Source organism: Manacus vitellinus, unplaced genomic scaffold (genome assembly GCF_001715985.3).
Source record: "Manacus vitellinus isolate BGI_N305 unplaced genomic scaffold, ASM171598v3 scaffold_55_pilon, whole genome shotgun sequence".
In the NCBI taxonomy this organism is placed as follows: domain Eukaryota; kingdom Metazoa; phylum Chordata; class Aves; order Passeriformes; family Pipridae; genus Manacus; species Manacus vitellinus.
In genome coordinates, this window is record NW_021940651.1 from 306598 (window position 1) to 330891 (window position 24294).

Consider the following 24294-nt stretch of genomic DNA (forward strand, 5'->3'; position numbering starts at 1 on the left):
GTGGCCGTATGGAGGACTTTGCAGGGGCAGGTTAAAGTCTTGGGGGCACATGGTGAACCATGGCCTGTTAAGTTGCTCAAAGTGGTAAAAGAATAACTGGAAAGCAAAAAGGTGGAAAGTTAATTGCAACTAGGGGAATGTGACAACTACAGTCAGTATAGTAATAGGCTGTGAATTCAACTTAACCTGAACTGAAAACTGGTTTGAACAGTTGTCTGGCATTTTGCTTTCCTTTATGCTTCCCCCCCTGCCCCATGCCACAGGCCTCCCCTCTGCCCTCCATAAGGAACTTCAGTCCTATCAGGATCTGATACAGGTCTGAAATGAATTGTTGCCGTAATCCTCTGGTAATAATATCAGTAAGCTTTTTCAGATGCTTTGGTAAACATTTTTATTGCTCACTTAACTATTTTTTTGATGTACAGAGGAGAAATGGATATACTTAGAGCTTACCCATGTGGCTGTGTAGGGGTTAAGTGCTATTTAAAAATTGTTTTAATGGAGGGGAAAAGGTTTTCTAATTGTAGTGAAGTATTTTTGGAATTTGCCCTGTCAGTAATATTTCACTAATTAAAGCAACCCTTTGTTCAAAACAGGCTGACAACAGGTTGTCTGGAGAGTTGGCTGGTGGACAAACTGAGGTATGTTCATTCCTCAGCAATTCAACCTACTTTATATGCTGATGTTTCTGAAGTAATGTTTTGAACTTGGAAGAAGGTAATCACATCTCTGCATTCGTTGTGGTTTCTTTACTGCTGAGGGTTTCAGCTTATGAAAAATTTTACTGCCTTAAAACCTTGTGTGTAGTGAAAATAAATAAAACAAGTATACAATCACTAGGCTCTCTTTGGCTGGAGGTAGTAGGTTTGTTTGGCAACATTAAGGGGTTATAAATCTTTGCTGAAAGAACATTAGCAAGAGACAGTTCTTTTCTCTCTTTTTCCCTTTCTCTTACGTACACTCTTGCTTGGGAGAACAGTGTATATTCTGTGGTCAATAAGGTTTTATGTGTTTGTAGAAAAGTGGGTTCTTGTCTGGAAGTTGTACATTTGCTCTAAAGGAAGGGGCAAGGGCTACATTGACATACAGTGACAGTTGAAAATTTTTACAGATTTTTCTGCCCTAAACTGCATACAAAGAAAGTCAATAATACCAAAAATTCAACATACAAATCTTGAGTAGCTAGCTATATGCTTGCAGGTGCTGTTTTCCCAGTGCTGCAGTATTGCTGCTTGCTCTTAGTTGCTTGGTTTTGTCAAATGGCTTGCTATTGTTAAGGAGCCTACTTTGCCAGATTGAAGATCCTGAAAGAGTAAAACTTCTGGCCATCCTGGCATTTTGAGTGAAATCTGTTGAGTGATAAATACCTACTTTTGACTAGACTGAGACTTGGTAGCTTTCTTTTGAAAGACTACCTCTTTATTAATAAATTACCTCTTCATTAATAGATGTTCACAGACACACCTCAAGTCTTCAAAAAACAGTGTTTGTGCTTTCTCTTCCCAACACTTATAAAAATACCAGTCTGCTGATCGGCCTTGTCAGCAGACCTGCAAACAAACATGTCCAAGCAGTGAAGATACGTCAAAAGTTTTATTTGATTTAAACAGCAAAATTGATACATTGCATGATGTACTCTGTAATAATGAAGAAGATGCTGGAACAATTGGATGTCAGAACTAGCTAAGACTTTGTAATAAGGATTCTCTAGTCTCACGTGTTTTTTGTTTTACATTTCCATTAAATTATTTCAGCTTTTAGCAAGTGTATCGTGGGACTGTTGCTTTTGTAAATTGCTGTGATCTAGAAATGACTTTATTTGAAGAATCTGTTCTTGGAATGGTTTCTTTTTTTTTCTGTAGGGTAGAAGGAATAGTAACTGCTGTGATAATGAATGAAATCCTCTAAAAGTGCAAGAAAAGAAGTCTTAAGCTATGATAAAGTAAAAGTCATGAAGAATTTGAAGGAGACTGTTGTTCTGAGAGAAGGGTGAAAAAACAGAGTACTTTTCCATTGTGAAGATATGAAAGTACCCTTGGTGCAACAGATGTGAGTGGAAACTGGAGAACCCTGATGAAGTGATACTGATGAGATTGGAGATAAGAAGAGTAAGGGTTTGTGGAGCTTCATGGTTGTTAGAAGGAAAATTTAAATTTAGTATTTCAAGTGGATTCATTGGTCCTTTAGAAAGGATCATGAAAATCGAGTTAAGCATATGTTTTAGTGAGCTTTTCTTTACTTTTTGCGATAAGAGATTCTGATTTTAGTGCCAGGGAAATAACTAGGATAGTTATTTGGAAATTTAAAGTGCATAGTTTTTTTTGAGCCAAAAGGAAGGAGCAAGTCAGTTAAGTAACAGTTGTGTTTAATGTAATAGTTTTTCTTTAATTATTTGTCCTTGGGTAAGTGACCAAGTTAATCAACTACAGGGCAGGCACTGTATAATAACGTTATAAATGTCTGTTGTGTTTGATTTCCATTTCCACAAGAGCTTTAGGTCTTGTAGCTGAATGTGATCCTTGTGCTTATGCCAGTTTACATTATCCTGGTTCATTTACATGGCAGAAGAGAGAAATTAAAGTTCCAAGCCTCAGGCCAGTACAAACAGAAACAAATCTTTTCCTGGCTGGGTGGGAGCACACACTGCTCCCAGTTGTTTGCAGCCTGCACTAGTCAGTGACCCAAATTTATGTAATTTTTCAAGATGGCTATTTTCTTGTATTTCTGCTAGAAGTTAATATTTGAATGGAATAGCTAATCGAAAAGGTGGAGACCACTCGGACAGGCAGGCCAAGGGTGTTATCCTCACTCCAGTCTGTGATGAAAGTGACTGTGAATATGGTTACAATAATAAGGCTAAGGTTAACTTAATTCAAATTTTTTAGGTATAAAAATCTGAGGTTCTGCAGAAATAGTAATAATTTTGGTGATTAGCTTGCTATTGATGCATTCTTTTACCATAAAACGGTATGCTTTGCTGCTAAATTTTTCTTAGAGTTGGAGGCTAAACGTCAGAATGTATATGTGTACGGAACATCATATAAATTAATACATTTACTCTCTCAAAGGTAAAGGTTGAATCTGACGTGGCAAGTGCTTTCTCTTTCTGTATGTCAAAGTGTAAGTGCATCTTGTGCTTGGCATGTCTGCTGGAGCCTGAACAGCCTACTTTTCACAGCACTGATTTAGGTACCAGAATGTGAAGAATGGTTAGAGCTGGAAGCAGCGTGAGAATCAGGAGAGGAGCCTTATTTTGCTCTTTGCCACAGTGATAAGTGTGTCTGCTGCCATCAGGCTAACCTTTATTCCTTCTCAGTATTTTTTAAAATAGTTGTGCATCACAAAAGTGTTGTTGTAATATGAATAACAGTTTTACCAGGAAGTTTTAACACCATTGCTTGCTGGGTTTTGTTTGTTTGGGATTTTTTGTGTATATGGTTCATGTTCTTCAGTAGAAATACAAACCTACCTAGTACTAGCCTTTACTCTCTCTCTTTCCTCTGATTTGCCTGTTAGGGCTTAGGTGAGTGCGGCTCTGTATTAATATTGTCTGTGGTTAGTAGCAATAAGGGAATATGATTGAGACTTTCTGGTTCAATATACTGTTATAACGTGAAACGCTTTGAGAGATGTGTTCAAAATGGTCAGTACCACTAATCTTTTAATCTCAAAGGAGAATAAATAGAAGGTATGCAAAATCTACAGTTGCAAGTAGAGTGTTTTTCATCAGCTTGTGTTTTCAAAGACTCGTCTGACAAGACCACACAGGAACACCAGAAAAAAATACAAAATAAATGGCTAACCACAAGTTGTCTGCTCTCCAATGAAAGTAATGAAATTACATCCTGGAGCAGGAATGTTGAGTAAACATTTCTGATTTTTGGAGTGGCACTTATATTATCCTATAAAAAATTTTGTAGCAGTCTGTGTAATATTAGTTTGGTTCTGTTTCCTGAAAATGGTTGATTATTACTTGATGGAAAAAAATTGTTTAAGCTTCAGTAAAATGGCAGCAAAAAGTAAAACTAGATATTACGAAAGAAACTAAGTTCTACCTAAAAGTGGACAATAAAGATTTTTATGTTCCCCGTGAGGTTTTCTTCTTAAATTACTTACATTACTGAATACAAAATTTTGTAAGCTAAAAATTTTGAATCCTCAGATTTTATGAAATGCAAAACAATGTGCCTTTTAAAAGTTATATAAAATATGTTGGTTTAGATTACTGTTTGGAACAGTCTTAACTACATAAAGTAAGATAAATTTGTAAAAAGAGGAAATAGATACAGACATAATTCCATGCATAAACACAGTGTTGTTTTCTATATGAGTTACTATTTTTAGTGCAGATGGTAATCTGTATGGGATTGCTTGTTTAACTAGAGCTGTTTCCATACTGAAACACAAGTGCTTGGAATACCTTTGCTTCTGGCCTAGAGGAATAAATTGAACTACCTACTTTGGTGTGGAGAGAATAGGTGTTGAATGAAGATGTTCTGGCTACAGATGCTGGTCTGCACTCTGTTCCTTGCTTAGTGTTTCTAAGGACAATGTCCAGGTAGACTTCGTGCAGTCTTTAATACTGTCTTTGTTAGTAGCTCCTATGAAGCACACAGATAGCTTTGGTTAAAATAAAGTAGTTAAGTAAGGATATGTGTGGGGAGAGGAGAAAATTGAACTGAGGTTACCATTTAATACCTTTAATGGGGTTTTCATGCATACTTGGAAAGCTTGTTATTTCCTATTTTTGAAGATGTAATCTGACTGATGACTTCCCTGATAAATGCACTTTCTGTGTTCATGCTTCTTTAGTATAGCAGCTGCTAAATGCACATATGTACATATATATATATATATAAACAAACTGTGCAACTGTGAGCTTCCTTACTGCTGTGTATTTCTAGCCTGAATGCTGACTTTCTCTGGAAGATAGTGGGGGGAAGAAGATATATCTGAAAGATCTATTTGAAAGGTAGCACTTCTGTGCTGTGTACAGTATCTGCATGAACCTAAAGTGCTAAATTGAGTATGTATTAGTGTAGCACATCTGCCTCAAGCAGGATTGTAAGGGTAAGGGAGAAAACTCAAGCTGTGAACCTATATGAAATGGGTAACATTATTCACTGCATTAGTAATATTTCCTCTATTTCTTAGTCACTGACATAGTGACATGCATCTTCATCCCTCTCAGCTATTTTTTTCTGGCCGGTGTTCTGGCACACAGCTGCTGCTGTCTGTCCTTTTTCTAGTGCTCGTCTGACCTGTTATGCTTCTACTTCCCTTTCTCCTCTTTCTTTATAGATTTTGGTAAATTTCCTGGTTGTTTCCTTTGTTTCCTTGGTTGATTTTCTTTTTTTTTTTTTTAATTATTATTTTGTTTGGTTTTGATATCTGGTTTCTTACCACATCAGAAATTGCTACAAGATAAAACTCTTGGTAGATCTTTGGTGTTTGGGCTTATAACTAGCTGCATCATGTCACAGGAGGGTTAAGTTGTACCTTGCTGCAGTTCTTTGGGCATTTGTTGGTTTTGTAAACAGGTTCATTAGGGACTATTGAGACAGAGGGAGGAAACATGCATAGAAGTCTATACTTTCCTCAGTGTGTTTGTGTACCTGCAAGATTCATCTTCAGTGGGAAGAGATTTGATTAGAGATTCTAGGAAGAAGATGATTTTTGGGAAAAAAATAAGCTTTAGCTGACAGCTGTTCAAGGCTAGATGTGATGTCTGTGAATTTTAACTTTTTAAATTTTATTATGCCCTTTAATGTTTTCTGTGAACAGAGTAAACCAAGTATGTTCAGAGATAGCCTTTTCCCCCTCTTATTTCAGTATGTGAATTCTAGTCTTCAGCTGTCTAGCTCTGAATTTGTGGGAGTTCCAATCTTTGTATAATAAAAGCAGTGTTGTAGCTGCAGAGAAGTCAAGGCCAGGTCATTTAACAAAGAAGAAAAATAGCCATTGACAAACACTGAGCTTTCATGATGCACACAGTCCTTTGCTGCTTTCAGACATTTCCTTTGTATGGTATTTTCCCACACAGAACAAAGTGTTGGTTTGCCAAAGAGATGAGGATGAAAAAGACAAGTTTACCAGTGTCTGGAGTAATGATTGTCTTAATAGACTGTCCATCTGTCTTCTGTTACTTTTCCACAAATACAGATGCATGTGCAGTGGAGAAATGAAGGTGCTGAAACAAAAATCCAAAGAAGTGATGAAATGGAAAATGTGAGATCTGCTGCTATTTTATGAGTGAGGAGTGACTACAGGCTCCCCTGTTTGTTCCTGTTGGGAGGAGGGCGAATGAACCACTGCTCTCAACAGGTGACTGATTCCTAGGGATACTGGGATGAAGGAGAGCAGTGAGGATTTGGCTGGAGAAAGGCAGCCTTACCTTTCTGGAGCAGGTGTGCTGCCTGCATTCTGCTGGAAAGAGTGTTGGGCTGCTAATGGGCATGCATTCAGACCCCCATGGGTGCTGTTTTTCTTCAGCAGGTGTCACCCACCTCTATGCAGATCTGGATCTGTTGTTTTCTGGACTGAAATCTCAGCAAGATAATAAGGGGAAGGACTTCAAACTTTCTGGGAAAATTGCATATATGATGAAGTTTCTGGATATTGTTTGAAGTTGGATGTGGCTGGCTTCAAACTTTAAAAAGGAAAGAGAAATTTATGTAACTGTCAGTCTTTTTTGAACACTTTACTCTCATATTACCTCTGCATCCTGTAGAAACCATTTTTCAAAGAAAGCTGATAGTGCTTTGTCTCAAGAATTTAAAACCTTGAGAAGAGCACATGCAATTGATAAAGGACCTCCTCCAGGGTGAATTGTCTACATAGAACAAGTGTAAATGCCTGTAGCATTAAAGAATAGTGCATGAGACATAGGTCTCTCTTGTCAGAGAGCAGTGAAGTTGCTGTTATGTTCAGTCATGGCTCCCTCCAGACAGTCTCATGACTGAGGCTGCAGACCCCCATTCCAGAACCCTGTGGCAGACTAGGTTCTGCTGCTTCTTTATTAACGTAGGCAGAGCTAGTCATGCAGTCGCACAGTGCAGAAACTAGTGTCAGAAGTGGTGGGAATTTACTCTGAAATGAACAATTGAAGGTATTTTAAACAAAGGGGAGTGTGACTTTTTAGAACTTGCTGCTGTAGAAGGTTGTGGCACAGAAAGGACCAGCATGTTTAAAGCAGAGTTTGACAAAACTAGTGGAAAACAGGGATACTGGAAGGGTGAGTCAGTGATGGACCTTCCAGCAGGCCTGGTTGAGCAGGAGTGGGACACAGAAGGGGTGGTTTGTTCTGCTTGGAGAGTGTCTCTGAAACAACAATGAAGTGCTTGGGTGAATGAGATGGATATTGTGCTGACCTAGTAAAGCAGACTTATGTTTTGAGCCATGTTTTTTACAACTCGCTGTTGATATGCTGAATAAACCTTGAATGGAGGTGCTTTGCACATTGACCTCCTTCTTTACATCTGTATAAGTCCTGTAAGGTCATTGGACAGAAACTTCCTTTTCAGTTTTTTATTTTGGAAAAGTGTATAGCTTTGAAACCTTGGTACCTAGGCAGAGTTTCTTATTAAAGTAACGAAGACCCTGATCTCTTTAGACTTCTGCTGTTTAAAATTATAGTACCAAATATTTTAAATAATCGTTTAATGTTACTCTTTTGGCCCCTTATGCTTGTATAATTATGTACTACCAAATTGCATGGATTTTTTTCTTCTTGACATGAACTTTAATCAGCTGGTTTGGTGAGACATTTTTTTCATCACCAACATCTGCATGTGCTCTCACTTGAATCATATATCTCTTCTCTAGCTTGGTCTGCTAGTCTGTCTTTCTGTGAAATGCCTTGAATGAATGAGGAGGAAATGGAGTGTTTGACAAATACACTATTTACTTTGCAATTCCTCTGAAGTTATGTGGTAGTAGTAAGTGTTAGTAGTATAACTAGCTATTTGTACATTTTAGTTTGTGTGCATAAATATAGATATAAATATATGTATGTGCTACGTCTGACACTGTAGAAATAATCTTTTTGAATGAAGCAGCCAGAAATGCCTTATTTCAATCTGTGTAAAAATCCTTTGGTGTTTTTAGTTCTTTTGCCACTATCCCATATTCATGTAGCATGGGCTCTGCAAAATTTATGTATTCGCTGATCGTAGTTGTGGATGTACTTAAATGTGTGTGATATGTTCAGTTAATGTCATTTTGCTAAAGTACAGTGCAAATTTTGAAATAATAGTATGTTTTCCAAGAAATGCTCATACACGAGAGCTGCAAACAATCTCATAATCTATGGTCTTTGCTATTTCTGTAAAGTTCTTCATTGTATATTCATATTATCTTGGTGTGAGACTTTTGAGATAATCACTTTTTAAAGTTACCAAAAAGTTGTGGTCAGGCCTGTTGTTCTCAAAGCCATTTTTAGAGGGATCTGTATGCATGGTAGGCACTCTTTTCTAGAAATGAATCCTGCAGCAAAGGTGGAATACTGGTTCAGGAGTAGGAAAGTTGAAAAATGCTGTTTGCTATGTGGAGAGGAGAAAAAACCCTCTAAACTATTTTGTGTCATCAGCATAATACCAACTGTTGTATTCTGGGCAGTCCTATCTCATCAGTGTTCACTGGTTGCGAGAAACTGTGGGTAAACTGATGGGATTTTATTCTTTGATTTTTCTATGGGATCTTTAGGTAGCTGTTCAGAAATCATGGGACTTTTGCTGTGCACTTCAAGTAAGACTAGGGAGAAGAAGTAGAGAAGTAACAGAAGTAACAATGAGTAAACTTAACAGAAAGGTTTGAGAGGCTGCATTCCTCTCAGTTGGGTGTACTTTTTTTTCCTTATTTTTCCTGTAATTTATTTTTGGAGCAATCATACAGAAATAGATATATGGCTTAGTTTTGCAAAGGTTTCCGTTTTTTTAACTGGGCCTCAGCCTTTTCATGAAGACTTCTTTTCTTCATCTTCATGGCTAGGTTTCGCGAATGAAGATTTGGGAAAGGCTGTATCCACATTTGTTATAAGCACGCTGGTGGCTAATAAGGCCAATACGAGACAGACATGTCTGATTGCAAAAGGCGCAGCAGAAAGACTCCTTAGGTGGTATATTCTGCAAGACACGGTTCTTTCTGCGCTGTCTTTTCTCCTCGAGAGTGATCCTGCATGCTTTCTCAAAAGCATCAGCAGCGTTACACATAGTGTGTCTCCAGGCCTCCCGATTGGAGGCCAGAGTAGACCAGTTATGGTGATCAATATGGCCGAGGCTGAGATGTTGTTTCAGGGAGTCCTTGTATCTTTTCTCTTGCAGCCAGTGGCAAGTTCACCATAGAGCAAGATCTTACGGAGGTGGTGGTCCTTCATCCTTGAGACGTGTCCTGCCCAATGCAGCTGTGTTCTCAGCAACATGGCCTCAATACTTGTGATTGCTGCTTGTTCTAGAACAGACACGTTAGTGACATAATCTGACCAGTGGATGTTTCGGATTGTACAGAGGCAGCATTGATGGAAGTGTTCTAGGAGACGCAGGTGGTGGCGGTAGATGACCCATGATTCGGAACCATACAAAAGAGTAGACAGCACAATGGCTTCGTAAATATTGATCTTGGTATTTTTCTTTAAGTGTTTATTATGCCATACTCTTTTATGGATGTGCTGGTTTAAAGGTAAACCAGCAGGGGAAAATGAACTCAACCCAAAAGAGAGATTATAAGTCAGAATAACAATTTAATAAAATAATACAATAAGTACGATTATACAGACAAACAATTGGTTTTAACCCACAAAACCCAAATGTATAACCCAGCACCCTGGGGCATGAACAGAGTGGTGTTTGTTGGGCCCCCTGAGTCCAAAGTAAAGGGAGAGGGGGAAAACCTGTTGGTGAGAGTGCTGTTGCAGTCTGGTCAAAAGTGGTGATTGCAGTCCGGTCGAGGGTGGTGGTCTCAGTCTGGTTGAGAGCGGTGAGCTGCAGTCTTCCTGTGGATCCCACGAGTGTTAAAAAAGTCCCAAGACTCCAAGATTATATATCCTCCAGTTCAGGCAGGAATGCCCAGTACCTCCCTCAGGGCAGGAGGTTCCTCAATGGGCGTGAGGACAAAAACACCCTCCTATCTTGCAGGCCTCTTAACACCTAGCTTATAGCCTGATGAGTCAGGCTGCTCTGGGCAGAGGGTGCAAATAGTCTACTAACAACAGTTTCTGGGAAATGGCATGGAAGGCTATAGAATACACAGTTTTGGGTTGCACCCATATAGTGATGAACTGATCCCAGCTGTTCTAACTAGGACAATGGAGTTTTCCCAAAGCACTGTATGCCTTTGCTAACCTGTTGTCTATCTCTCCGTCAATCTTACCGTCTGAGGAGATGAGGCTACGTAGGTAATTAAACTGCTGGACTGATTTGAGCTCTGATTGGCCAATAGTGATATGGGGATGATGGAAGACTTCCTGAGGTACAGATTGATAGGGAACTTCTCTCTTCTTTAAGGTGGCTTCCAGACTAAAGAGCTCAGCAGCGTCTGCAAAGCAGGATGTGAAGTGCTGCAGAGCTGCTTCTGTGTGGGTGACAAGGGTGGCATCATCAGCATAAAGCAGCTCCCGGACAAGATGATTTAAGGTCTTAGTGTGGGCCTTCAGTCGCCTTAGGTTGAATAGACTTCCATCAGTACGGTATCAAATGTAGATACCGTCCTGATCATCGAGGTCTACCGTGGCCCTTTGGAGCATCATGCTGAGAAAGATTGTGAATAGAGTTGGTGCAAGAACGCAGCCTTGTTTCACACCATTGGTAATTAGAAAGGGCTCAGAAAGTGCATCACCATATCTGACCTGGCCGTGCTGATCCTCATGAAGTGAGATGATCATTTTAAGGAACTTGGGGGGACAACCTAAACATTCCAAAATCTGCACAGACCTTTCCTACTCACAGTATCGAAAGCCTTGGTGAGGTTGGCAAAGGTTACATAGAGACCTTTGTTCTGTTCCCTACACTTCTCTTGCAGTTGTCTGAGAACAAACACCATGTCTGTGGTACTCCTGTTGGCTCTGAAACCACATTGGCTTTCAGGTAGAATTCCTTCTGCTATAGCAGGTATTAGTCTGTTCAAAAGTATTCTTGCCAGGATTTTACCAACAATGGAGAGCAGAGTAATACCATGGTAATTTGAACAGCCTGATTTATCTCCTTTTTTCCTGTACAAAGTGATGATGACTGCATCACGAAGATCTGATGGGAGTTCGCCTAGTTCCCAACAGCGCACCACAAACTCATGAAATTTAGCATGGAGTGCAAGACCCCCATGTTTCCAGATTTCAGGTGGAATTCCATCAACCCCAGCTGCCTTGCCAGTTTTCACCTGCTGTATGGCCTTAAGGGTTTCTCCCAAAGTGGGGCAATATCCAAATCATTCTTCACTGGCTGTTGTGTGATGGACTGAATTGTTGAGTCTTGAACTACACGGCTAGTACTGAAGAGAGTCTGAAAGTGTTCAGACCAACAATTCAGAATGGAGGTTTTATCTGTCAGAAGTGTTTGACCATCTGTGCTGAGTAGGGGGCTTTGGACCTGGTATGTAGGCCCATATGCTATTTTCAAGGCCTCATAGAATCCTCTGTGATCACCTGTATCTGCGCATAATTGAGTTTTCTCAGCTAGATTGCTCCACCACTTGTTCTGGATGTCACGGAGTTTCTGTTGGAGCTTGCTGCATGGAAGACGAAAGGCTGTTTTTTCTTATGTGACAGGAAGGCTGAGCAAGATGTGCTTTGTGAGCAGTTCTCTTCTTCCTCAACAAATCCTGGATCTCTTGATTGTTTTCATCAAACCAGTCCTTGTTCTTCTTGAAGGAGAACCCTAAGGTTTCTTCAGAGGACTGCAGGATGCTATTTTTAATATGGTGCCAAAGTGTTTCAGGAGAGGAATCTGTAGAATCTATGGAATGGTTTTCGAGCCTAGTTTGAAGGTTTGCCTGGAATCTGTCTCTCACTGTGGCTGATTGGAGATTGTTAACTTGGAGTCTCCTCCTTGGGATACTGCCCCTTTTTGGTTTGAACTTAATATTGAAGTTGAGTTTGCAGCGCACAAGCCGATGGTCTGTTTGGCATTCTGCACTGGGCATCACACGGGTGTGATAAACATCGCGGACATCCCTCCGTTGCACCAAGACATAATCAATGAGATACCAATGCTTAGATCTGGGATTCGTCCAGGTTGTCTTCAGACTATTTTTCTGTTGAAAGCTAGTATTAGTGATGGTGAGTTGTTGCTCCGCACAGAATTCTAGCAGAAGGCGACCATTATCGTTGCAGTTTCCAACACCATGCTTGCCTAATACTCCTTTCCAGGCTTCAGAGTTCTTACCTACTCTGGCGCTGAAATCACCAAGGATAATGATCTTATCATTTGCAGGCACCTTTTGGGTAAGGCAGCGCAGGTCAGTGTAAAATTTATCTTTTTCAGCAGGGTCAGCTTGGAGAATTGGGGTATATATACTGAAGAGGACAACATGTTGCTTGTTGTGTAGTGGAAGGCGTAGGGAGATAATGCAGTCAGAGTGACCTGTCAGCAGATTTTCGAGGTTAGGAACAATGGAGTTTTTGATCATGAAGCTTTCTCCCGAGAGATGCCTTTCGGTTCTAGGTTTACCTGACCAAAAGAGTGTGTAACTGGCGCCATGTTCTCTGAGGCTGCCTTCCTCATGAAGGTGAACTTCACTGAGAGCAGCAATGTCGATGGATGTTAAGACGAGCCAGTTCATGGGCAATTAGGGCAGAACGACGCTCAGGACGACCACTATCTGTAGAATCGAGCGTGGTTCTGATGTTCCAACATGCTAGAGTTAATTTAGGTACACCTTTGGAGGCAGGTGCGTGCCTTTGTCTTTTGATCTTTGTGCGACCGTATTGGAAGAAGATGCCCGTTGGCCTGCAGTTAACCAACCGGGTGAAAGTGGAGATGAGCTTTGTTTAGGCCACCTTTTCTAGTCCCCTCTCTGAGTGGAACAAGCAGTGCTGTCCTTGAAAAGGCTGCTTGGTTGTTCAGGGTGCTGCCCCAAGAGACTGTCATCTCTGGTCAGTCTCAAATGACCAATATCCTGAACCACCTGCATGCAGAGTTGGGTCTGCGGCTTCCAGTGCACTTTTCACCTGCCGTTTTGACCCTCGCCTTTTGCTACAGGGTTTTGTGAATGTGTAAAGCCTTCAAGCCTGCACAATGGATTTTTTAGGTGAGATGCAGTATGCGCGGAACTGAACCCACCCTTTAATCCCAAGGTTCATCTGCTGGGGCCGAGCGAGGTCCTCAGGGCGTAGGTTTAATTAGAGTGACCTTCTTTTAGATGGATGGCTTTACAGGGCTAAGCAAGCACCATCTACCTGGGTTTGGGAATTAGAGTTGTCCTTCTCCTAGGATGGTTGCCAGAGGGCTAGTGAGCCCATCCTGCCCATGTGCATATTATATATGTGAACCCTTTGGTTTTGACCTGTCTGGCATGGGAGACCCTGCCGATGGCATGTACCGTCACCAGCATAGCTCACAACCTCATAGGGATACAGAGGCTTCCTCCCCACTGAGACCTCACGGCCCGTCAGACCCCCTCCCCCATCCCCAAATTGGACTGGCAAACCTCTGTGCGCTCCAAAGATCCTCCTCTCTTCTCCCCTCGTCCGGGGCAGCCTGCTAGACCCTCCCCCTTCCTCCTCCCCCTTCTCCCCCTTCCCTCCGCTCCTTCCCCTCCCCTCAGCCTCCCCCAAATTGGACTGGCAAACCTCTGTGCACTCCGAAGATCCTCCCCTCTACTCCCCTCCTCCGGTGTGGTGGCCGCTGGGAGCCTGCCCTTATTTGATTTTTCTTTTGTACATCACCTGTAGGCATTTCCCTAGCCTATAAGAGGTGGTGAAATACCTATTCTACTAATTACACTGCTGGCCCCTCCCTTCATGTATTTAAAATAATAGTCATAAGCATTATATCATCCAGTGGATTTAAAGCTACCTTGGAGAGTAGAGGAATATACAAAGAGAATCCTAGGAAATTGCAGTATTGGTTGGTAAGTTAGAGAGAAGATAGGGAAAAGGGATCATATTTGTATGACCACAAATGGGAAATGAACAAAAGATATTTTTGCTTTATGTGATTCTGCTGCTGTAGTAAGAGGCTGTGTAAAATTTAGCAGGAGTAGAGTCTTGACATAGGGCTTTGTACGTATGTTTATAATTTTCTTTTAGCTGGAATATGATATGGATTGTTAGAAGTTTTGGAGATGGAGGAATAATGTATAAACAGGTTTTGGCTTTTTTTTCCCCTTAACTTAGAATAACACCTGGAATTAATGATTTACTTTTTAAAGTCTAATAATTTTTGTGCAGTTTTGTATTTTCTCAAAAAGATTACTTAGTCACTGGCTGGATGACTTTGTAGGAAACCAGTTCTGTAGAAGTAATAAATAATCATCTAAGTGCCTTTTTCTTGGTTCGGTTTGTTTTTAATGGAGCATATATGTGTGTGAATATAGTTACATACTTTTCTTGAAGATCAATTGGAAAGGTTCGATTTTAAAGTATTTCCTTGATTATTTGGTAAAAGATCTAAGCCCTCTGACTACCTCTTTAAAGAATGAACTGTTATCGCAGTTTGCAAGTCAGAAGAGCGGAGTTAAAATAAACAAATATTGCTTGGGTCTGTTATTCATTAGATAATTAAGTGCTATGATGTGATCTGGTATTTGGGAACCACATTGTGAATGCCTGTTCCATAGGTGTAATGAATCAGTGTTAAATCTCTGTCACGGAGGAATTGCTGTATCAGTATTGCCAAAACCAAAGTTGTGCATCTTGTCTGCTTTAATCTGTATTGACTTAATTTAAATCTGGAGAATGCTTTTTGTGTAAACTGCTTTTCCCTTCTCCAAGTGTTATGTGTCTCAAAAGTCTTTGACAGAGTTGCTGTGAATTTTGCATCTGTTTGCCTGTTGCCACCTAATGAAAATGATCAACGGTAAGTAGTATTTGAAATTCATCATAGCCAGGGATGCCCTTGTAAGTCTCCAGGCACTCTGCAGTGTTATATTGATGCAAGTCCAGGAGAAACTTCAGCTTCATTAGATTTCTGTGTACCACAGAGAGCATAGCATGGCAAAATGTTTCCAGCGTAATTTTCATAACACTATCAGTTGAGACCAGAAATAATTATAGCCTTTTTCTTGGGCAAAAACTGAGTCTGTAGCCTGTGATTCTGCACTGTTTTCTTCCAGTTTTTGCTCCCAACAGTTATATGCACTTTAGATTCCAGTCTTGAGCCTCACTAAAGTAGCATTGCTTGCTGCCTGCTGTGGTTGCTTTTATTTTCTCCCCCTGCCCCCATACGTTCCACATAGTGGAATGTACCTAAAATGAACAAAAGGGAACAAAAAATGCATGTATTTTAATGCAGATGCAGAGGCTCAATTGCAGAATATTTCCTAAATACCATGGAGGAAAATTACATTTGATGTTTACATTACAAATTAAATGGACAGATTGATGAGTTGATCAACTGATATTAAGACCTACTTACACAAAAGTCCAGTATTCTAAACAGTGAGTTCTCATGACAGTTGTCTTTCTTTGGAACAGTTTAAGCATCAGAGTTCACAAAGAAGTGTTTGAGAGGTAGGAAATAAGGAGAAGCAGGCCTAACTACAGAATAAACGTTTAGTGAAGTTTATCCATTAATTTCTTCAAAAGTGCAAGCTCTGCAAAACTCATTTTCAAGGAGTTGCAGATATGTCCAAGAAGTTAGACTCTGTAGGGAAGAAGAGAGGATAAAATAAAATGAGAATTGTTTTTCGTAAATCTACAAAGCATAGAAACTGCAGCAACTAGTGGAGATGATGGCATTGCTGATTTTTTTTTTTTTTTTTTACATAGAAGAGGCTGTGGACATGAGGGACTCTCAGCTCTTTGGGCACAATGGCTGAACCGTGTATGGCACAGAACCTCCTTGTGTTGGATTAGTGAAGTTACCTGGATGTAATGATACTTTTCCTTCCTTCCTAGACCTCTGTCTCTTCAAAAACTTCTGTATTTTCAAAGCAAACCCCTCAATCATGACAGAGATTTTTCAAAACTAATAAAGTTGATCTGTTTGCCATCAAGTATGTGCATATGTAATTCTGGAGTTCGGCTGTTCTTTTTTTTTAATATAAATCATATGTCTTACAACATCTTTCAATTTAATCTGAAGTAACATATTGCAAATGCCAGCAGTTGGAGATACAGGGAAATTTGTGATTTTGATTTCTACAGCGAGTGATTAAAGTGTCTAATGAAGCACTGTAATTACAATTCAGTTTTATTTCTCAAGTGTTTTATCCCCTGCTTGAGCCTTTCAAGGATGTGGACTATTAGATTATTTCTTTTACTAATTTCTGCTGATTAATACACTTCACTAGTGGAAAGATCCTGAGAGTCTAGACTAAGGCTTATTCCTTCAGGCCCTGTAATTTCTACCATAGTGTTTATGGAAGTATGTGAATTATCTTGGTTTTACACTGTGGGTAAGACCAGTGATACTTCCTGAAGCTATTCTTAAGATCAGGCTGACTGTGCATCCCCACTGGGGATGGCCTCTGAGCCACTAGCCTGCTCAGTGTGGTCAATTACTGCCATTTGTGTTCCTCAGGGCTTCTTTGGCGTTTTGGGTAGGCCCATGTGGAGGTAGTACTTAGAAGGTGACATTCATTTTTATGGCTGTTCTTGTGCCTATTGTGGCACTGTGTTGTAGTTATGTTTGGAGACATTTTGCCTAGAGCTGCATGTTGAGTTGCTTAAAGCCACAAAGAAATCCCATGATACCTCATTGCCACGTTACCTTGTGTGTTGCCCATACACTGGGAAACTCTCATCAGGTGTATGGATGGAAGTTGGGTGCTGCGGTGGTCTGGCTTGGCTGTGGAGGGACAGCTTTCTGCTTCTAGATACTTGCGCTGCTAAAGCTCAGCACAGGTGTTAGTGTTAAATGCAGGCCTGTTTGCAGTACTGACTGTAAAAAAAGTAAGGTGCAAATGTGAAATGAAAATGAAGAATATGAAGAGACATTTGGAGATTTTCATGGTCTGGTGAAATGTATTTTTGTTTTTGAATAGGTAACTGATATTTTCAAAAAATCTGTCAGTGAAAATGAATGTTGTTACATGCCTTCCAGAGGAGATAATGGCTGTCATAGGCTTTTGGTAGACTCCTCTGTTTTGTTATCTAAATGTTACCTAAATGTTTCCAAATTTATAGAAACCATTGCATATATGATACTGACTTTTTGAGTTCCATCCCCAGTTAGAAATTTCTTTATTGCATTGTATTTTAACATGATATTTCAGCTGCTGTGACACTGTGGAAATAATGTTAGTTTAAGCTAGTGTATATTTCTTATGCAGGAAAGAAGAGATTTTAAAATTAGTGATGTGTGCCAAAGTCAGCTTATATGGATGCTTTCCATTTATTGACCAAGACATTATTAAGACATCCCAATCTACCTTCTGCACCAGATGAGTTAAATTTGCTACTGTGATAGAGCATTACTTAGGGTATTTTTAACTAGTTTAACCTGAACCAGTGCTAGTTTTTATGTAGATAAGACCTTAGGTTGGAAGACTGTTGGGTCATGTCGTAGACTCTGTTCCATATTTCCTCTTTAAAGGTAAGTCATAGAGTGAGTTCTGAAATGACAATAAAAATGAATTGTCTGTGTCCTGATACGCAAGAGGTTCCTCACATTCTGTTGTTTCCTACTCTTGAAAGTAAAAAGCTCATGTTGTTGAACAAGAGCAAGGATGAGCGATAGAGTGCAAGCACTAAATATACTACTAAATATAATATGACAAATTATATTAGATGTACTACTAAATATTACTACTGCTATATTTATACATTTATTATAAATGTATATTTATATACATACTATATATGTACTACTGTTATATTTATTTTAGAATTATTTATATTTCACTTAAAAGTATAACTCAAAAGCTGAGTGATGGTCTGATGTTATTCTTCTTGCTTCCAGCCTCAGGAAACAACTTCAAGGTCTCATACCTTCAAAAACAAGTCTTTTAAAAAATCCAGAATCTGTGGAATCTGCAAACAAGTAATTGACAGCCAAGGAATTTCTTGCAGAGGTGAGTAATGTGTGATGTGGTGTTTGCTTTCTTGTTGTGTAAAGGAAATTAGTTCTATATTGATGTTAAAATTTCTAGGAATCCATGTTTCTGGAATTCCCCCTGGACTAAGCATGTATTACCTTGGTTTATTTCCTTCCTTTTGTATGATAATGTTCTCTGCTTTTGTCAGGCAATAGGTTGCTGTAGTAGCTAATTAGGCTTGTATAATCCATGCTTTTAGTACTGTGCTATTCAGACAGATTCCAGAATAAGGCAGTGCCTGTGGAGGCTCTGTGAGGAGCATGTGAGTGATGTGTACACGGTGGGTGACAGATGCCTCTGGAATTCAGTCTCCAAATGAGGAAGTGTGTGACCCTCTTTCCCTGAGGCATGTTTTATCTACATTAATTTGCAAAAAATCACAAGAGCAACTGTGTATTTATTTAATTTTTCCAGTTGTATTATGCTCTGTCTAATCCTTAGTCCTTCAGTCTGATCACTCGCAAAAAGAATAAAGATCTGGATATACAGACTAGAGACTTTCTGCCCCTAGCATTGCTTCCTGATCCTTACTACTGTTTTCTCTCAGTCTTCTCCCTTGCTGTGTAGAATTGAGCCTACTTCTCCATGGGATGCCTGTGATGAAATTAAATGTTGGGAAAGCTCAACAGGTACTTTCTGCATGTTGTTCAGGGATAGGGCTTTTGATCCCCTGTGCTAGTTCTGCCTGGTTAATATTCAACTCCAGTTATTCCATGTTAATGAAACAGTTTCTTTACTTGCTGTATGTATAGTTTACTTCCTAGAATGCAAATGCTATTGTCTCTTCATGTAAAATGTAGTGGATATTTCACTGAGAGATGTTTGCACCAACTTCCAGTTCTGGTTGGATCTCCTTCTCCCACCTTTTCCCTCCCATATTCTTCAGACACCTTAGGGTCCCTCCGAGGGTTTGAGAGGGAGGTGAAAGATTTGGATGTGGACGGAATGTGGCCATTACCTGCGCTATGGTGCAGACTTTACAGATGAACAGCTATGTATTCAGCATTATAGTTATCATCATAGGAGTGGTAGTTATGTATGCATTTCTTTAACATATTTCTTCTGTCTGTCCTTCTGAAGGTTGGTTCTTAGGATTTACTTGTTTTCAGTTTAGCAGAAATAGTATTTATGGAAGGAAGCCTGCTTAGTGAAGGAACTGCCTTAAGAACTTCTTGATCCGGTTCAGTGTAAAAAGCACTGTACCAGAAGAGAATCAGTGCTTTGAATCATGGAATCATTTAGGGTGGAGAAGACTTTAAGATCATTGAGTCCAACCACTAACCCATCACTTCCAAGTACACCACTAAACCATGTCCCTAACTGCCACATTTATGTATCTTTTAAATGCCTTGGGGAATGGTGTCTCAACCACTTTCCTCCAACCCTGGTCCTTCACACACACTCCCCATTCAGATACATTCATGTCTGTGGTACGTCTGTGTCTATATCTAAGTCAGTCCGGGATAATTTTCTCTAGGTTTCTGGATGCAATTTTCAGAAGGAGCCCCTTGATACTATCACATAGCCCCTTTTGTTGATGTAAGCACCAGGCAGACCCGATGTTCTTTGCTCTTGTTACATTTTGGTTGTTGATTGTTTGATGCTTATCTGCGAGATGGGAGCAAACAGGAGTTGCACAGTGAAGTGATGATTCCAAGTAGTTTCAATTTAATAAGAACCCATTTGTATTTTAACTTACAGCATGGACTTCATAAAGAAGAGTTCTGGAAAAGCTGGAACTGAAAGTTACCTCTTTCTTTGCCAGCACTGCAGTAGTTGAAATGTACGCTAGTACCGTGAAAGTCTGTTAATATGAAGAAAAATAAACTAGCTGTTTTGGAGTCAAATACTGGTGCTTTTGGTAAATTTCCCCTGATGTTGCTGAATGAAAGTGTGCAAATCGACATTTCAGGAAAGGGGGGCAGGGAGGGGAGAAAAAAAGCCTTTAGTTAAGAAGAAATAAAGTTTGTCTATTAATGAGAAAAATCTTGCTTTTTAACAGTTTTTTAACAGAAAATAACAGCTCTTTGTACAGGCTGCAGTTTCCTTTCAGTCTGTGTCTTATCAGTTAAAGGAAATTTACATGTGAGAGAATTGAGGGAGGGGAGAACTCCAGATTGGTCAGTATGTAGTATTTGCTGTTTATCTAGCAATGAATCATTGACTTGTAAGGAAAAAAAAAGCTATAACTAGGTGTTGTGTTGGTTAGACAAGCTTTCGTTAGTATGTGGCAGACATTTTTGGGATGTGTTTTTTAGCCCTGTCTTGCAAAATGTGTCCTTTTCTGGTAGCAAGGTCTAAATGCGGTTTCTAAAAGCTTACTGTGAACAATGAACGATTGAATGAAGGGTACCCTTGAATGATGATGTCCCTTTGTCCTTGTGTACTTCAGTCCACCTCAGTAAAGCGTACTCAGTTACAGTTTTTCAGCAAAAACAGTGGCATAAAGCAAAGACAGATTTGAAGAAGGGGAAGCTCGTGGCTGTTTCTGTGCCTGGTAAGCATGTTTGTCGCTGGACAATGTCTTTGATGCAGATTCTCATTATGAAGTAAGGACAAACAGCTGTTGATTGATTTCTACCATACCTGCACATTTTGCAGTAAACCGTGGACCACATGACTCCCCATATCTCTTCAGCCCTACTCAAACTTGAATGGATTTGAACTCTGGTTTGATCTTCCCTGAAGTACAGTTCAGTTTAATTCAAGGCCAAGCAGATAATACATACTAATGGCACATATTTATATAGTTAGTGAAAGGCCTGCAATGTTACAGAAGTATTTTGATTTTATTTTTTATTTATTTTATATATGTAAAATAGATATTCAAAATTTTCTATTTTACTTTATTTTCCCTTGCTTTTTTTTGTGGTTGTGTTGTGATCAAATGATTGTTAGTGTAGAATAGAGATCTTCTTAGGTTCTTTGAATCTCTAGAAAGTACTTTTCTGGCAATTAAAAAAACTAGAGACCAGATCTGGGAAATGTGTGTAGTTTTAAATAATATAGTATTATTTCGTAGCTCTTAGAGCATTGATGTGATGAGTGAAATAAGTATGAAAACTTGAAGCACTGTACAGATGTCTTTTGATGAAATTCTTCTCACCTCCAATTGACTATTAAGTGACCTAGTTTAGGTGCTGCTAATGAGGCTTTACATGCAATACAAAGTATTCCATAAACTAAATTTTGAACTTAAAGCAGTTAATGGTTCTTTGAATGAACTGAGTATCTTTTTGTTAATCTAACTCGTCTATGACTGTCTTGGCTGTGGAAATATATGTTGGAATGATCCCAGTAAGAGTTCTTATAGAATTTTAGTTTCTAATTTTTTTGTGTTTTCCTGAAAGCCTTTTTTCCTTGATGGTTTGACTACATAAGAGCTTTGCTTTCTTCCTTTGAAATCATGTATATGTATGTATATATATGAAACTTTCATACTTTGAACCACGTATAAATGTTAGCCCAAGAGGTGTTAAATTATGTTGGCATGTGCTGTTAGCTATATTGCTAGCAGAGAAATGCTTACCATGCTATTATGGGCAAGCTGAGTGTAACAAAGAATACAATTCACCTTCTTTACTATGATAAGTTATTATACATCTGTATAATAACTTCTGGGTTGTAAGTTGTGTTAACATATGATTTCATGCAATTGTTAATTGGCTTACAGTAAATAAGTCCTGAACTGTTTCATTGAGCATGAAGTGCTAGTAGAAACTATATTTTCTCATCAAATTACAATATCTGTGTATAATCAAGAGCTTCCAGATGCTTAAAGATCATAGGTCAGGATTTGAAGAGACAATTGGAGCTGTTTTTCTCTAAGAGGTTTGGTATTTTCCTCTGAAATTCACCTACTCATTTGTGACTGTGCTTGTGGTTGGGTAGTGATCCACTTAAAGTCTCATTTTGGGTTAGCTGGAGTTACCCAATACAAAGAGACCTCTGTATTTAATCAAATATTTGTTGTTTCTGGCAAGTCAAAATACATTTTTACATTAAGATTCGCTTGGAGCCGACAAATTGTTTGGGCATACCATGTGTGTAAATATATGCATATTTAATCTTATATAATTATATTACAGGTGGTTTTATATACTCTGTTTTTCAATAAGTGCTAAGTTCAGTGATAACATATGGGCATCTTAATAATGTGCAAAGCATGTCTCTTTTTACAGGCAGACAAATTAGAAAGCTAGGAATGCCAAAGGAATTTGTATCATGCTTGGGCCAGTGGCGTTACACTTGGCTCTAAATGGCAAAGCATGTAGTGAGGAAGAGGCGTTTGTGTTACTCTGGTTTCCATGGAGTGATCCTTATGAAATAAGATCCTGTATTACTAGGCACTTACATGGGTGTATTATGAGATCTGTCAATCTATTGATTTTATAATACATATTATACATATGAACCCCCTGTAAATTCAACAGAATGAAACCATCTTATAGTTAATTATGGCAATAGACATTGGTTAAATAACCATAAGATCATTAATGATGGCCACAGGCATACCCATCTAATCACGTTAATCTTGCAGTGTGGGACATCTTTGAGAGGATGAAAAGATTGTCATCAAATTAAAAGGGGTTTTCGTCATATCACTCTTTTCTTTCTGCGTGGTGTTTGTATGTACGCTTACATGTTTTTTTGAGCAATGATCCAGCAAATCATATTGCCTTCTGTGGGACTATTTTAAGACAGCTTTAAAATAATTGCTTCAGTTAATAGTTAAAAGATTTACAATGATGAATCTCTTGTATGTGTGGTTCAGACTTGTCAAGGAACAGCAGAATACAAACCAGAAAACCATACTATTTTTCTAACTGCTGATTACCTCCGAGTTTAAATCAGGACATGCAGGCTATAGGATCAAAGAGCATGGTTTGTTTTGTCCCTAGAGCAGATTAATAGCTCACAGCTGCAGTGAACTCCAAGGAAGAGAGATTACGAGTTGGTCAAGCAAGGCTGAGTTAGGTAGGGACCCATGCTCTTGCTATAAAATTTCAGTTGACTGTCACCTTGTTTGTGAAAGTCATCTGGGAGGATATCCAAGGGAGACTGCATGAATTGTAGTTACAGTAGAGAAATCTTTTTAGTACCCCTTCAGAAATGGGTGGATGTTGACCCAGACATGAGTGGTGCAGAGTGTCCTGTTCTGGGAAGGAGGAGACTGAAAAAAGAAATGTAGCCCATCTGTGGCCTGGGAGGTCAGCTCCTCTTCTCTAGACAAAAGGTGCACACAGTAAATAGCAAGTTCCACTAGATTAGTAAAACGTACTCTAATTAACAGAGCTGTACAAGGTATGCATTTATATTTCAGTGCAGAGCTTAGATAGTGAAAGATGGAAGCTATGTGCATTATGGAAGTTATGTGCATAACAGCAACAAAGACATGAAAGGGAAGGATGAATAAAGACTTACTGGAGCATAAGAGATACAAAAGAAGCCACTGTAATTAGTAAGGAGTACCCAAGTGGTACATAAGCATCCTGGCTGAACACAGCTCTCTCTGGAGCTAAGAGAGATAGTAAAATTGACAGCCTCAGTGGGAACTGGGGGAGGGGGGAGGAGTTTTGACAGAAATCTCTAAGGTAAGTTTCTACTAATTTAAAAATAAAAAATACACAAGGCAAAGACCTCTAGTGGAATGTTTAATGTTCACAGCTGGTAGATGATGTTTCAGAAAATTGTCTGTATTGAAAACACGAGTTGCCTATTTGTTTACCTCAGAAGGACCAACTTAATCATGCCAGAATTTGATCTATGGTTATAAAATTTATTTTAAAGTTAAGGTTTAAATCTCAGAGTTCTCTAAAAAGCTGCAGTTTCTGTTCATTTCAGCTAATAAATAAAAAAAAAAAAAAGTAAATGTGATCCTGTATGCTTTCCACCTCGCAATTTTTGACAGGAAAGCCAGGGACTGCTGTTTGATCTGGTACTCCTGCAATTTTGTAAGCTTAGCCCACTTGAAGAGAACCTAAAATTCCTAAGGGTAAATTAAAGTTAGAATTACCTGCTCTAACATGCAAATTTGAAATGAAATACTACCATCATTAGAGTGTACAGTTTGAATGTGATGAACTTGGTATGCCATGGGGTGAGAGT

The 24294-nt window shown here is 39.2% G+C and overlaps 1 protein-coding gene across 9 annotated transcripts in view; it reads left to right on the plus strand.

Annotated features, from left to right (window-relative positions):
* The window catches only part of TNS3 (tensin 3), a 201379-nt gene that overhangs the window by 13469 nt on the left and 163616 nt on the right, over nucleotides 1-24294 (plus strand). For 8 of the 9 annotated variants that reach the window (XR_003916164.1, XR_003916163.1, XM_029963195.1 and 5 more), the window contains exons 2-3: nucleotides 597-641; nucleotides 18051-18162. Coding sequence is in view for 6 of the 9 variants with exons in the window: in XM_029963195.1 (XP_029819055.1) it covers nucleotides 597-641; nucleotides 18051-18162 (157 nt within the window). In the remaining 3 variants the exon portion in view is untranslated. Of the gene's footprint in view, nucleotides 1-596; nucleotides 642-18050; nucleotides 18163-18733; nucleotides 18816-24294 lie in introns of all 9 variants that reach the window. The other variant, XM_029963198.1, reaches the window with a different exon arrangement.